The sequence below is a fragment of the Falco cherrug genome, chromosome 1 (assembly GCF_023634085.1).
Source record: "Falco cherrug isolate bFalChe1 chromosome 1, bFalChe1.pri, whole genome shotgun sequence".
NCBI lineage: Eukaryota > Metazoa > Chordata > Aves > Falconiformes > Falconidae > Falco > Falco cherrug.
Genome location: NC_073697.1, coordinates 111,193,939 through 111,207,630, shown reverse-complemented (window position 1 = coordinate 111,207,630; position 13,692 = coordinate 111,193,939). Strand labels below are relative to the sequence as shown.

The following is a 13,692-nucleotide window of genomic DNA, read 5'->3' as shown; positions in this document are numbered from 1 at the left end:
TTTCAGAAGTTAATTTTTTTTCCCCCAAGAACATAGGTTGTGTTGAAACACCCAGCAGAGACCCAAACTCTGCAAACATAACTCACAAGTCTTTAAAAATCTAGTAACTTCTCCAACAGAACATGTAGCCATATGAAGCAGCACATGGAAAAGAACAACCACGCATACAAGTTTCCTAGAAAAGAAAGAAGACTAAACATTTCCTTCTGTAATTTGGTTTACAGTATCAGATGCCACTATACACCAGAGTGTTATGAAATTACCATAAACCAACTTGATCATAAATTAAAACCAAATACAGGAGTATTGCTTTAACTTCTGACCTTAAAGTATGAGGAATTGCAAGATACAGCTAAAAGACAGTGAGCTGATATCAGGACTGGTACTTTCAACAAAGATAATGGCTATGCTGAGGTAGGATCACTGAGTCTGCTATGAAAATTTAAAGAGCAAGACAGTTGCTTCATGAAGGAGTCAGTATACTTAAGAGCAATTAAGCAAGAATTGAGATTGTACAGTTGAAGATGTCGATGAGGCAACTGGAAGTTAGAGGGGATAATAATCATTAAATGGAAAACAGACTACACTCCTGCAGGTGTGCTCCGGGAAAGATCGTAAGGCTGAAATAGTAGCAGAGACACCATGGTTAGTTGATAGATCCCTGCAACCAAAAAGGCTCACATTTAAACTGAGATGCTCGATGCAATTTGACTTTGAGACTGATGAAGTGAGTGAGATTCTGTTAAGACAAAGGTAGGAGAAATTTGAGATGAAAAGATGAAAAGACTCTCTACAAAATGAAAAGAAAAAACCCCACCTATTACAATAGGAACAAGTATGACATGGAACCATCTGCACAATTTTTTTCCAAGAATTGGAACAGATTTTGTTCCCATTCATTTTTTTCTAATATGCTTCTCATCCAGTCTCCTTAATTTTGTTTTTAATTATAGCACTTCAGTCTTAATTTCTCCAATTCTTTCTTCAAAAAAGTTGAAAAAAGAAAGGCTTTCTTCTTGATACAAGAACATAGGTATGGGCTGGCTAAAATAGAGTATTATGCTCTTCAGTCTAAAGACCATTCTTTCTTGAATCATTTATTTTGCACATCCGAAACAGCTGGGAATACAGTTGAGGGCCTTGCTGCAGATGGTAACAGTAACAGGTGTATCAAAAACAGAAGTAGGGAGAACAACATTAAATCTGAAATAAAATCTATTTAAACAGTAGCTTTTTTTATTATAAATCTCAGTTTCAGTATAAAAAATTTTTTCACAAAATGCATAGTAGAAACTGTTGAGAAAAAGTTTCCATTTCAAAGCATTAAAAAAAAAAAAAAAAAGCAAAGCAAGCTCTGAGGTAACATCCAGAGGTTTAAGCTTTCTTTGAACACTTAGGGCAAAGGAGACTTGACAAGGTTGGAGGCATGGCAGATCTCAGTTTGATACAGCTGGAGAGATTTTTCCCAGGGCTGATGCCTAGGAAATTCAGAGGGTTGGTTGTTTTTTTCAGCATACCTCCTCCTCCACCTTGTCTATTAGACCTCAGAGTATTTAGTGGTCTTCTGTAACCTCCATGTCTACTGCAGTCTGTCATGTAATGCAAATAAATTACCTGCCTATAAACTTCTAATTTTATTATGCATTTTCATTTCAGATGGTCAGAACAGAATTTTAACGCTCAGATTTAAAACCAAGAGAAAAATCTGTATGTTGCTTTATTCAAGTAAAACACCCATTAAAGAGATTAAATGCCATGCTGACACCAACAAAGAAAATTATGAGAGTACATAAAATATAACTAGATTGCTCAAAGCACTTGACATCTCAATAGCAAACACCCTTCTCCCAGGGATACCAAAGTCCCTTAGATGCTTTACTGTAATGTATGCTTACATTATACTTGCACATCAAGTATCAGCCTTTTGTTTTTACATTTAATTTAAAAAACAGCCGCTCCTTCTTTTACATTAATACAGACATAAGGAAGCACTTGTACTTTGGAGATTATTCCTAAATGCAAATTCTGAGGAGGCTTCTCTTTAGTTAATTTAGTTCCCTGACTAGATCACATGCCAGGAATATTACTTATTCTACTGCAGAAAGCAAATTAAAAGGTAATACTTATTTTTGAAACTACCATTATTTTCAGAACCCTCAATAGTTTTACGATCTACTCTATCTATAAATATAATATAAAATGAGTATTAATGTCAAGTCACTTTAGATAAATTTAGTATTTGTCAACGAGAAGATATTTTCCTTTTTAGTTTTTATTTTTCTTAATTTACTTGGTAGCAAACTTCTACTAAAAGAAGTGTTGTAATCTCAGTATTGTTATCTCTTAAAAATAATGACCTGCGGTGTCCTTGTACATGACAATGTTTTACATGTCACTGCACAAAAAGCAGAGAACGAGTTAGCACAGAGAAGAAATTTATCTCACTGAACAAATTCCACATAACTCATCAAAGTAGTGAGGTTTAATGAACAACTGTGGAAAGGCAACAGTTTGTGTCTGTGAATTTCAAAACAGTTTTAAAAAGGCACATAATAACAAGCATCATTTACTTACAATGTGTGACTCCAGCCAGGGTTTGATAGAAGGTAGGGGTATCACTATCATCAGTGAGTGTCACATACACACCTCCAGACAGCAGCCAACGGGAAAACGTGAAAGCATCTTTGTTGTGCAGCAGCCAAACCCTGAACTTCTCATAGTTTACCTTTTCACCCTTTAAGAAAAGTAAGAAAATGTGAGCTGTTTTTCTCTGCTTTCTCAGTGCCAGTAAACAGGAACCATCCAGCTGTATGAACAAGAACTGGGACAATCTCCTATAAAAATAAGTACTAAAATATTTTTTTTTTCTTTGGAGTCATGCCTGTTTTTCTATTTCATTCTGAAATAGAGCACTGGGAAGGAAATTAGACTCCTCATCTCTCTCTGCATTTCAACCACCTACTCAATGTGGCCTTTGGAAAGTAATTTACTCTGAACCTCAGGTTAAAGGGATTAGATGAAAAATAATTAATTATGACTCAAAATAACAGAGGCTATTATTATGAATTTAAATTTATTACAATAGATAAAAGCACTTATGTGCCAAAGAACAGATGCTACAAAATCATAAACATTCTGTTATATCTGAGCAAGTATACAAACTCTTTATGCAGAAAAATTAGATTTCTGCATAACTAATGGTATGATTAATCGCTGCAGTAGCATGTCAATTTTTTGCCTCTATTGACCAAAACCCACTCTGGAGCGTACATGTGAACAAGACATTCACTCCTAACTCAGTCTCTCTTGCTGGATGTCTCATGGAACTGCCTGTTCAGAAATACACAAAACCCACAGATTCACAGAGTTTAAATGATGGAGAGGCTGTTTAAAGCATTTAGCTCAATGGTTTCCAAGCTGTGGCCATGAAATCATAGGGATCAGCAGACTAATTTCTACAAAACCTACAAAACTAACTAAAATAAAAGCAAACATCAGTAGCCAAACTTGTTAGATGGAGATCCTAATCTCCATGAAAATAAACAAGGGTCTGCAAAGTGAAAGAGGTTTCAAGTAACTGATGATTTGAACCTCCCTAATACCACAGAGCATTAAACTTCACTGAATTATACCTTAACATGGTCTAACAATTTGCATTTGCCACGGACTATCTGCAACTGCAGAAAACTGAAAATCCACTACTTCCTTTGCCAAGTTGCTTAAATGGTTAATTACCATAACTGCTAAAACATTTGCTTCATATTCCAATTGTAGTGGATTATTTCAGGATCCAGATACTCATTCTTTTTATGCCTCTCTTTCCTAGATTAAAGTGTGTTACATTTTTCTCCAATACATACATGCAGAAACACCCCAATACTTCTACCATAGACTTCCACGTGGCTGTAATTCAAGGAAATCAAGATGCGACATTGCTATTTCATCACCAATTTAATCTGTATCCACATGACTGACTGACAACACAGTCCTAACCTTCCTCTTACCAACACTGATTCTGACTCTTCATCCCTTCTCTTTTGTGACCACAACCACATTAGTGCAGTCATGTGGCAAAACAGATCTAGCTGAAAAATAACCTACAGGATTAGAAGCTACAGAAAAAGGGCTTACTTCTCAGCCAGATCAGTTTCCCAATCCAGTTCATCAAGGTATCATATAAATACTTGAACCAGCACAAAGGCAGGAGAATGAGTGACAGTCAGGAACAGGGTAACTCAACAACATGGACTTTACAGGGTTTAGCCCATAATGGAACCACTTGCTTAAGCAGAAAAACCTCAACTGCCAAATCAACAGAGAAGAAAAAAGCAGCCCACTTCTTGGTTTGGGGTTTTTGTTTTGGTTTGGTTTTGGGTTGTTTTGTTTTTTCTCTAACAGTTTGGATCAGAGGCAAGATCATTTTCTTACTGCCTGCTCCACTCTACTTTACTTTCCCTCTAGTTTTTGCACTGCTTTCTGTAAATGCAGCAAGAGCCGTGCCATGTTTCACTGTGACTCTGCATCATTCCAATTGATTAGAGGAACGACAAGGAAGAAGAGGGAGAGGAAAACTTTGGACAGGGGCTAAAAAGCATTTGAAACAAGCAATGTTTATAGCTGAGCCATGATGGAACTTGAGCAACCCCAGCAATACAGGTATCACTGAATTTGTTTCCTGTATTTCAGAAACAACAGCGAGGAAAACTCAGATTTTAAATCTTCTATTTCTAGATGACTACATGCAGTAATTCTGAAGAACAGAAGTACCTATAAACATCATCCTTGAAAGCATAAACTCATCCACCATACGGCAGGAAGGAAGGCCCACAGCAGGAACATTAAACTTTCTCACTCTCCAGCAATGACCTAGTATGATTAACAGGCCAGTAAATCCTGCTGAGTGGGTTATTACACTATTTTCATTTAAAAGAAAAATCAATATACAGCATTTTCTTGAACAGGAAAAATGGTACAAAGCCAGATTGATACTTCTCTTCCTGCGAGTCTTCATAAAGTATTTCTGGATTTCTTGGACAGTGTGCAATTAAATTTTAGGGTACAATTCATCACATCATATTGATGGGAAATTATAAATAGGAAATACTGAAGTGGGTCAGCTGCAGAAACTGGACTGCGGTATACATATGATTTATGATTTCAGCCAAGAACGAAGAATGTAATCATTGCCTACAAAGCCAACACGATACCGCTGCCAGATTAAATGAGTCTGCCTCAGCCAATGGCCACAACCAAAGTTATCTTCAATGAAGTACAGTAACATTGAAGGTAATTAGGTAATCTGATATGCACAAATAAAGATTCTAGTCAATCAGTTTTTCAGTGGAATGTATAATAATGAGTAGATTTTGCTGATGTATAGTCCTCTGATAACAAATGAAGTGACCAAAGCACAACCTGATAATTCATCAGGATCAGTAGTGCCAAAGAAGTACCTGTGAATATTTAGAAGTAGCAATAGCCTGTTTTAGAGGAGGATTTCAGCAAGCTTCATAAAGATTACATCTCTCAAAGCACCTGAAGCATAAATAAATGTTGTAGCTCCTGGCAGGCAGTGAGACAAAAGTAATACTATAAAACTATTATTTTTAAGCAACCACTGCTGGCAGGCATTTTTAAATCCAGGATGCAGATTTTCTTTCCCTTCTCAGGTCTGTGTTCTAGATTTCTTCCCCAATTGCAATAAAACGTTCACACTAATGAATAAATTTCCACTAGCAATATTAGTATTTAAATTTACTTGATAACATGATTACCCTTGGGAAATTATTCTTTTAAACTAGCACAGTAAGTACAGTACCATGGAGAATGCCTACATTTATATACCAAGCTGCTATTCACATCAATACAAATTACATGCACTATTACAACATAAAAAACTATGAGCTTTTACCCAATTTAACAAGGTCAGTTTGTTCCCGTACATGCACAAGCATGCACACATCAGAGAAAAAAACCCCAAACTACTCAATTTAATTTTCGCTTTTTTTGTAAACGTAGTCGGATAAAACCTGTATGAAATACCTCAGAGAAACATTTCTTGAGTGACTCTGGGACCTTCCCATCAACAACGTGCAGCATCTTCTCCATCTCTTCACGGACAACATAACTCCCAGATTCATTAGAAAAGAGACTGAAAATGTCTGAGAAAGTAGAGATATGTTTAAGCAATTACAGTAGTTACATTTTTCAAAGATTTTGTTTACAACTGGCTGAGAATGCCAAAGGCATTCTAGTGCAACAACTAAAGGACTAAAAACTTCGGTTGATTCAATTTCAATATAGCTCAACAAAGTTTAGGTTAAGAAATAGCTCCTTTTTCTTTTAGCATTGTCCACTAAACAAAAGGAAAATAAATACTATCAAGTCAGATTAACAAAGAAGACAAAACAACAGAAGTCAGTAGGCAGATGCTTTCATTTGTTTTGAAAAATATCAGTGCTGTTCTCCTTCCTCTGCCCACATACAGCGATCAACAGTCTTTCTGTAGGATCCTAACACTTACATTCATGATGATTTACCAAATATTTCATTTTGGTGAGTACAGAAAACAAAAATGCACTGAATTTCATAATATACAGCTTAAAAATGTCTAAAAATATTTCTACCTTTATTGGCAAATGTATTTTACATATAAATATTGGGATTTAATATACCACAATTTGTTCGCTTTATATAAGTGTATTTTACACTCACTATTGAGTATCCCGTTGTTACTGTTCTAAGTTACATTGCTTACATTTTGCTTTCTCTTCCTCTCTGCCTCTTGTAAGAAGAACTAATCCAACTATCAAGTTATTGAAGTGCAGCCCCTTGGATATTCCTCCAAATGAACAGTAGATAACCTAGAAGAATAAAATAGAAAAGTTAACCAGAAAGTTAACAGGGAGAACAGAGATGTCAGAACTAAAGCAACAACTTATACAGACTCACCTCACATTCAGCTAAACACAGTTCTAATATTAATTCTGTTACACTTTGTAGCATTTCCAGTACTGATAAAATAGCCTTGCCAGGATCTTTTATTTAGGGAAAAACAGGTACTTTTAATGAACAGCAATACATTTAAAAAAAAAAAAAAAGTTAGAATCCTCCAATGAAGACAGCTTCTTGCTTGCTCACTGGTGTTATTTCCTCAGACTACTTTATCAAGATAATAAAGATGAAATCTCCTCTGGATAGTCTCAAAACCATCAAGATGTTGTTGGAGTATCAAGTGTTTCATTACCCAGTCCCAGGAGACGCACTTCCAGTTAAGCCATCAAAAACTACTGCTTCAAAAAGATGTGACAGACAAAAAAACCCAAAACTTTCAGTCAGCTGTAACTTACTATCTTAACTTCACAACTGTTGCTAGAATGACCTTTCCAGTTTAGTACCCCACTTTAACAATAGCATTTAAATCTTTCTTCCAATAGAAAGTAATAGAAATCAAGCCGCCTAGTCAGAAGTTACTCAAAGATCCACACCAGAGCAGCTGCCAGCACCAACACAGCCAGCGGAAGGGATGAAGCATTTACCTTTCTGCACACTTCAGCTTAACTCACTCAACAGCATTTTAACAGTGATTCAACAGTGATATATGAGGTAAGAAGGAAGTAAATCATTTTAGGACAAACAGCAACTACTTTTAGTAAACAAGAATTACCAGCTCACTTATTCCAATATATTACTTCATCTTGCTTCCAATACTACAGAGCACAAGTGAAAATACATATGCTGTATTGCTCTTCAAACACAGACTCCTGCAATCCCAAATCTATTCCTACAAGCACCAGTAGTCTAACAGTACCACAAAACAGAAATCTGCATTAGGTAGTAGAATTTAAAGCAGTTAGAACGTATCAATTATTCTTACACTGAAGAATTATTTCAATGTCTTTGTCTTATAATTTGATTTTCTTATACGTATCACAGTGAGCATCTAACCATAAAGGGAAAGCATTAAGTCTAGCTGATGGGGAGCTATTACAGTGGAAGACCAGAACAAAGTGATTTGTCGCTGATCACAGTTCGGATAGCAGACTTATTTGCCGAACTTGGGTTTTATATAACTTTTTCAGAGGGAAAAATAAAGGAACAGAGATCAACTTCTATTAAGAAAAGTGTTATGCACATTTTAAATTGTATTTTCTTTGCTTGCATCTGAATTATGTTCTAAATAAACAATATTAAAACCAGGACATGCACACACAGTTATGCACTGCTTTTTAATTTTTCTCCAGTAAAGCCCTGAGTATAATCTTTATAGGAGAATTTAGCCAAATAGCAACAGCAGCAGACTTCAGAGGTTAACAGAGCTTCAGAATTATTGTGGCTGGATTCACTATTTTGTGTATCACCCACAAAGCAAAGTGACACATTAGTAAGCCATGGGATGAAACTCCACAGATCTTAACTACCACCCTCTATCTCTTTCCCCCATCTGTTTTTAAATATATGAACTACAACCAGACACAATCCTAAACAGCTAAAGCAATATTTTTAACTTCTTTTGACCTCTTAAGCTCTGTTGTGTCTTTTTTCCCTTTGAAACTACAAACGCTTGCATAATAAACTTTAGGGGTTTTTTGCAAGCCTACCAAAGAAGCCATGACACATTGGGGCCCCCACAGGCAAAAATCCACCCATCTGCAGAATTAACACACTATTTATTTTTTTTTAAGCTTCCACCATAACCATCAGGAAACATTTACATTCACAGATGATTAGAAGGCAACAGTGAGAGATGGTATGTGCAACTGGAGTGACACTTGTCTTCTAGACTATTAGCAGTGCTGGAAAAAGTGCACACTAACATTAACTTAAGTGTGTGACATCCTGTGAATCTACCTAACAAGTTACAGTTTTAAACACATCAAAACAATCTACTTTTAAACCATCATAAAACAAAATCACTACAGGGGTGTAGAAATTCTCATGTCAATTAGGACGTTTAAAAGTTGTTACAGCACAAAATCTACCACTGTATGAGGAACTCCCACAAACAGCAGAAACAGGATCATAAACCTACTGGATGTATCCAGTGAACACTCTAGTTAATAAATTTCTCTTTGAAAAAAACACGGGAATAATTCTAAACCAGGTTTAAAAATATAAATCAAAACTACATTAAAGTACAGTTAGAATTTTACCTCTTTGCAGACACCTACTGCCTACAGTTAATTTTCTTTTATGTACTTCCATCTTCTGTCTCTCTCAACACTGTAGTTTAACTGCTGTTTTAAACCACTGCTAGCTTTTCCCCTGCCCCTAGCCACTCATTCCCACCCACACTCCACTTCCAACATCTACATTTATAAACATCTACAAACAAACATTCATGCAGCACAACTATGAATGAAATCAAGGGAGCCAACCTGGGTCTGAACTAACCATTTCTATTATCAGGTTTCATTAATCTAGCCCAAATTAGGTGACCTCAAGGTGAGAATAAGTAGCCAGGATTAAGTTGACTGTGAAACTGGTACAAAATAACTACATAAATGACATTTCAAATATTACAAGAGAACTTCTATACACTACCATGTGTAATCAAGTGCAGTCTGTTATCAGTTGTGCCCTTCAAAGGAGTCACAGAGCACAACACTACAACAAAGTGTAATAAGGAGGGATCCACTTCTCAACAGGCTGAAATCCCCTTGCAAAATGTGAATGCGTGTCTCCCAAAATAAGACTGGAAAAAAATTTACCATCACACTGATGCAGATCTATATGTCAGGAAATTGTTCACCAATGAACTAACAGCTGTCAATATTTGTTATTCTAACTGTAAGCTAAAAAATCAGTAGAGCACTTCAAAAGAATCTGCGTCTTTTATACCGATAAAGAAACATGTAGCAAAATTTGTTGCCAAAAAGGTTTATTTACCTTAAAACAAATAGCTGAACACTGGAAAAAGACATAAGAGAAAGCAAAATCTTACTGCACTGTTAAAAAGAACAGCTTTTGAGATCATCTGCTGACCACTATTTGTTATTAAAAATGAAAATTTATCTTCCTTAGCAGTTTAATCACTTTCAATAATGTTTCATACTAAATTACTCGTAAATCACAAACTGACAGTAATCTGACACTTTTCAGAGACAGATCTGAGTAAAGATGGAAACAAACTGACAGCAGTTAGAGGAAACCTCTGTAAGCGGGTGCAATAAAGTCACTAGGCAGCTCTGAATCTGTAGTTTTTCCTATTAAAAAAAGGCAGAAGAAATCAGCTGAAAATTCCCAACAAATATATTATATGCCTAATAACTTCCACATCTGCAGAGGCTGGCATATGACTCCTTTGAATCTCTTCAGTATAATGTTGTAGGGCTCAAAAAAGAGCTTCAGAAATGTCCAGTGACAAAGGTCAGACAGATCTGTGTTTCCTCAAGTTCCTCAGCTGAAACGAGCTGGGATTCAACAAGAGGTTCACAAGGTTAAGTGAAACAAGAAGAAAGTTACTGCAACTAAAATCCCTCTTTCTATCCCCCTCTTTGCCCTCCAGTAACAGCAATCACAGTGCAACAGCCAGAATCCTCAAGCACAAGTGAAGGGAAGATGAAGAAAGCTGAATACCAGAGCCACGGGAATGAGTCACTGCTCTTGGTATCTCAGGTGTGGCTTCCACCTCAAGTGAAAATTAAGCCAGGACTGGGAGTGACCAAATAAAACCAGCAGTGGGCCTGGCAAGGGCACAGGATAGATCTGACTAAGCCATCCAGTGCTGTAGTGGCAAAAAGAAGAGAAGGAAATACCTAACACAGACTAACTACATTAATTTGCAACTGCCTTTTATGTTTTGGGTATAACAAGGTGCCTTTCCAGCAATAGGAAGCAGACTAGCAGAATTCATTTGCAGAAGGCGTTCTAGACAACCTCCGAAGAAGCATCAAGCAGCAAAGTAGTAAAAAATTCTAAAATTTTGTTCACCTCTCTATCACAATTATTACCAGACATAACACTGAAGCAGATTCCCCGAAGACACTTACCTCAATATAGTTCTCTGTATGTTACCTTCCATAAATCCCTTCCTTGTCCACCCATCAAGCTATCACTTTTCATTGCTATCCACTTAAGAGTATTAAAAGAAGTCTGAAGGCAAGTAAACGTAAATGAGGCCGATAATACAGAATGATCTAATTCTGCAGAAAAATTATGTAGAACCTGCAGTTTCATTCCACTGTAAGACACAGTGCTACCTAAATACATTAACTTCCCATAGGGTGCTCAGATCATCCTCTTCTATTACTGAAGTTTAATACATTTACAAATGCTTCAAGGGCTAAATTATTAAAACTAAATTTGTGCTCTATTTGCCACAATGATTGTATATGCTTCATGGACAATGTCATGGCAGAGATCTGAATTCCACACTTTCTACATCTAATCATTCTGATTTCACAAGATGCCTTCAAGGCTACACCACATATGTAAGCAATTTACCTTTATATTACATTGGAATCATTACTTTTTTAAAACTATGCAGTTATCTCTGCCACCCATTATAGTTGAAGTCTTAATATAACTAATTTTGATCAAAAAAACCCCATGAAGAGCACAAAACAGAAGGGAATTCTTACATTTCAGATTAACAAGACTTGCAAGACCAAAAAAACCCAAATTGAACAAATGAGAAATCACTGTTTTTCTTCTATAAATTCTAATAAAATAGTAACTTTTCCTTACCCTTTATTCTCCACCACTCACATTTAGCCCTTCTATGCTTTGAGACTTTTCTAACAGCTATTTCATAAACCAACTCAAATAAAGCTGTATCTTCTCTCCATCAATCTGAAAGCACATTTGTAACTCATACCCATTTCTGAGTTTTTCCACTTGCTTCTGTTGAACTCTGTACATCTCAGTTATGACACCAGCTGAATACCAAATATTACATTTATACATTATTTGAACATAACACATTGACTGATCATGATACAAACACAGAAAGGGAATTCTATGGATAATGTCCAATGTATTAGTATTTAACATAGGTTATGTAATTGCAGCCATAGGCATCTAGCACTACTTTGAATTTAGCTGCTTAATCATTCTTTGGGAAGAGTTTATGAACACTGAATAGTTATATCACAGTATATAAGGGAGATTAGTTTGCATTTCTAAGGAAGGAGCTGCACAGTTTTTCACCTTAATGTGCTATTTGGAAAACTTCTAATAAGATGCACCATCAAACTATGATGCAATTTTGTATTGTCCAAAATTACTTAATATGGTTACACCTTTACTTAAAATAGCCACACCCAGACAGTATGATAGCAATTTTCATTTCCGCATGTACAATTTAGTATAATAATATGGTACACAATCTTCTTTTTTTTTTTTTTTTTTTAAATAAAATTTCAGTCTGATGTGTTGTGTTTCATGGATAACTGAAGGTATAACAATCTGGTTCCTCTTCTGTTAAAAACAGTCTATACAAACTGTTCCCTTGAGGTCCAAATCCCTGGCCCTGTGCCCATACACTCTAGAAGTAAGCCTGCTGGAAGAGTAGGAGAGGATGCTCAAGGCATTATATTTTGGCTCCTTTCTCTACAGCATATAAAATGTCCTGAATTCTTTCCTGATTTTATTCTTATGACCCCTCTTCTCTCCCAGCCCTTGAGAAGCCTGTGTTCTTGTTCTATTGGCAGCCTCTTCAATGTGTCCTTCGTGTCCGTGCTAGCATCATCCCTCTTCTCTTTGCATTACTTAGACTGCTGCTTGTTAACCAATTAGGTCACATTTGGAGAAAAAGATGCACTGACATTTAACTACTTAGTAAGTATCACAGAATGCTGTGTATAAGCTGTCTCACAATTATAATATATGTAGGTACATATAAAAGGTATAAAACTAATTAGTCATTGAAATGACTGCACAGGCCAAAGGTAGGAGGTCCTTTCTCAACGTTCCTCTCCTCCTCAGTCTAAAATACAAAGCTACTAAAAATGCTTTCTTGAAATATTATCACCTCCTGTGGACAATATTTTTTATATTAAGGTGCCTACAACTGCATACGGTAATTGCATTATTTCCTTAGATTTAAAAGTAATTCCCGTGTTCATACATCTCTCCACTAGACCAGCTTTCCTGCAGTTAAAACAACGCAAAGACAGCACATCTCAGTTTCATTTTATTAATATCTTCAACTCCATTTTTCCAAGAGATCCTTTCAGAACATTACTGTCCTGAACATTTAAAAAATATTTTGTGTGCATGACAATCATGCAAATTGTTTGACCAAAGTTCCACTGGCTTCAATTCTCTAGTTTATGTCCCTGCTTTAAAACTCTGTGTTTTTAATTTAATGAATTCCTGAAGGCCTATCACTACTCAGATATGAAAAACTATTATTCAAAACAATGCAGAGAAGACAGCCCAGCAATCTGAGGCTCAAAATGATCAGTTTTAATGATTGAAAGGCTGAAAACTCAGAGCAAGGCTTTAAGCTGCCTGATGACTTTGCCTGCCTTTCCACATCCTGAAGCCAGGAATTAAAACACATCTCTCAACAGTATGAGCAGGATCAAATCCGAATTTACAGTGTTCAAGCTCACAGATATGACTACTGCATTGCCTAAATATGAATAGTGTAAGTACACAGTAATTTGTACCAGAATTCTGCGATGTCATCAAAATGGGCACATCGACATCAAAAAGCAATTATAATTCTTCCATTAATTTTATTTC

General features: G+C 36.0%; 1 protein-coding gene across 4 annotated transcripts in view; it reads right to left on the bottom strand.

The window, feature by feature from the left end:
• Positions 1–13,692, bottom strand: part of USP32 (ubiquitin specific peptidase 32) — an 81,106-nt gene that overhangs the window by 43,008 nt on the left and 24,406 nt on the right. For all 4 annotated transcript variants that reach the window (XM_055719810.1, XM_055719797.1, XM_055719802.1 and 1 more), the window contains exons 3-5: positions 6,758–6,863; positions 6,043–6,161; positions 2,575–2,734 (exon numbers count right to left, since the gene is read on the bottom strand). In XM_055719810.1, the coding sequence (XP_055575785.1) occupies positions 2,575–2,734; positions 6,043–6,161; positions 6,758–6,863 (385 nt within the window). The remainder of the gene's footprint in view (positions 1–2,574; positions 2,735–6,042; positions 6,162–6,757; positions 6,864–13,692) is intronic.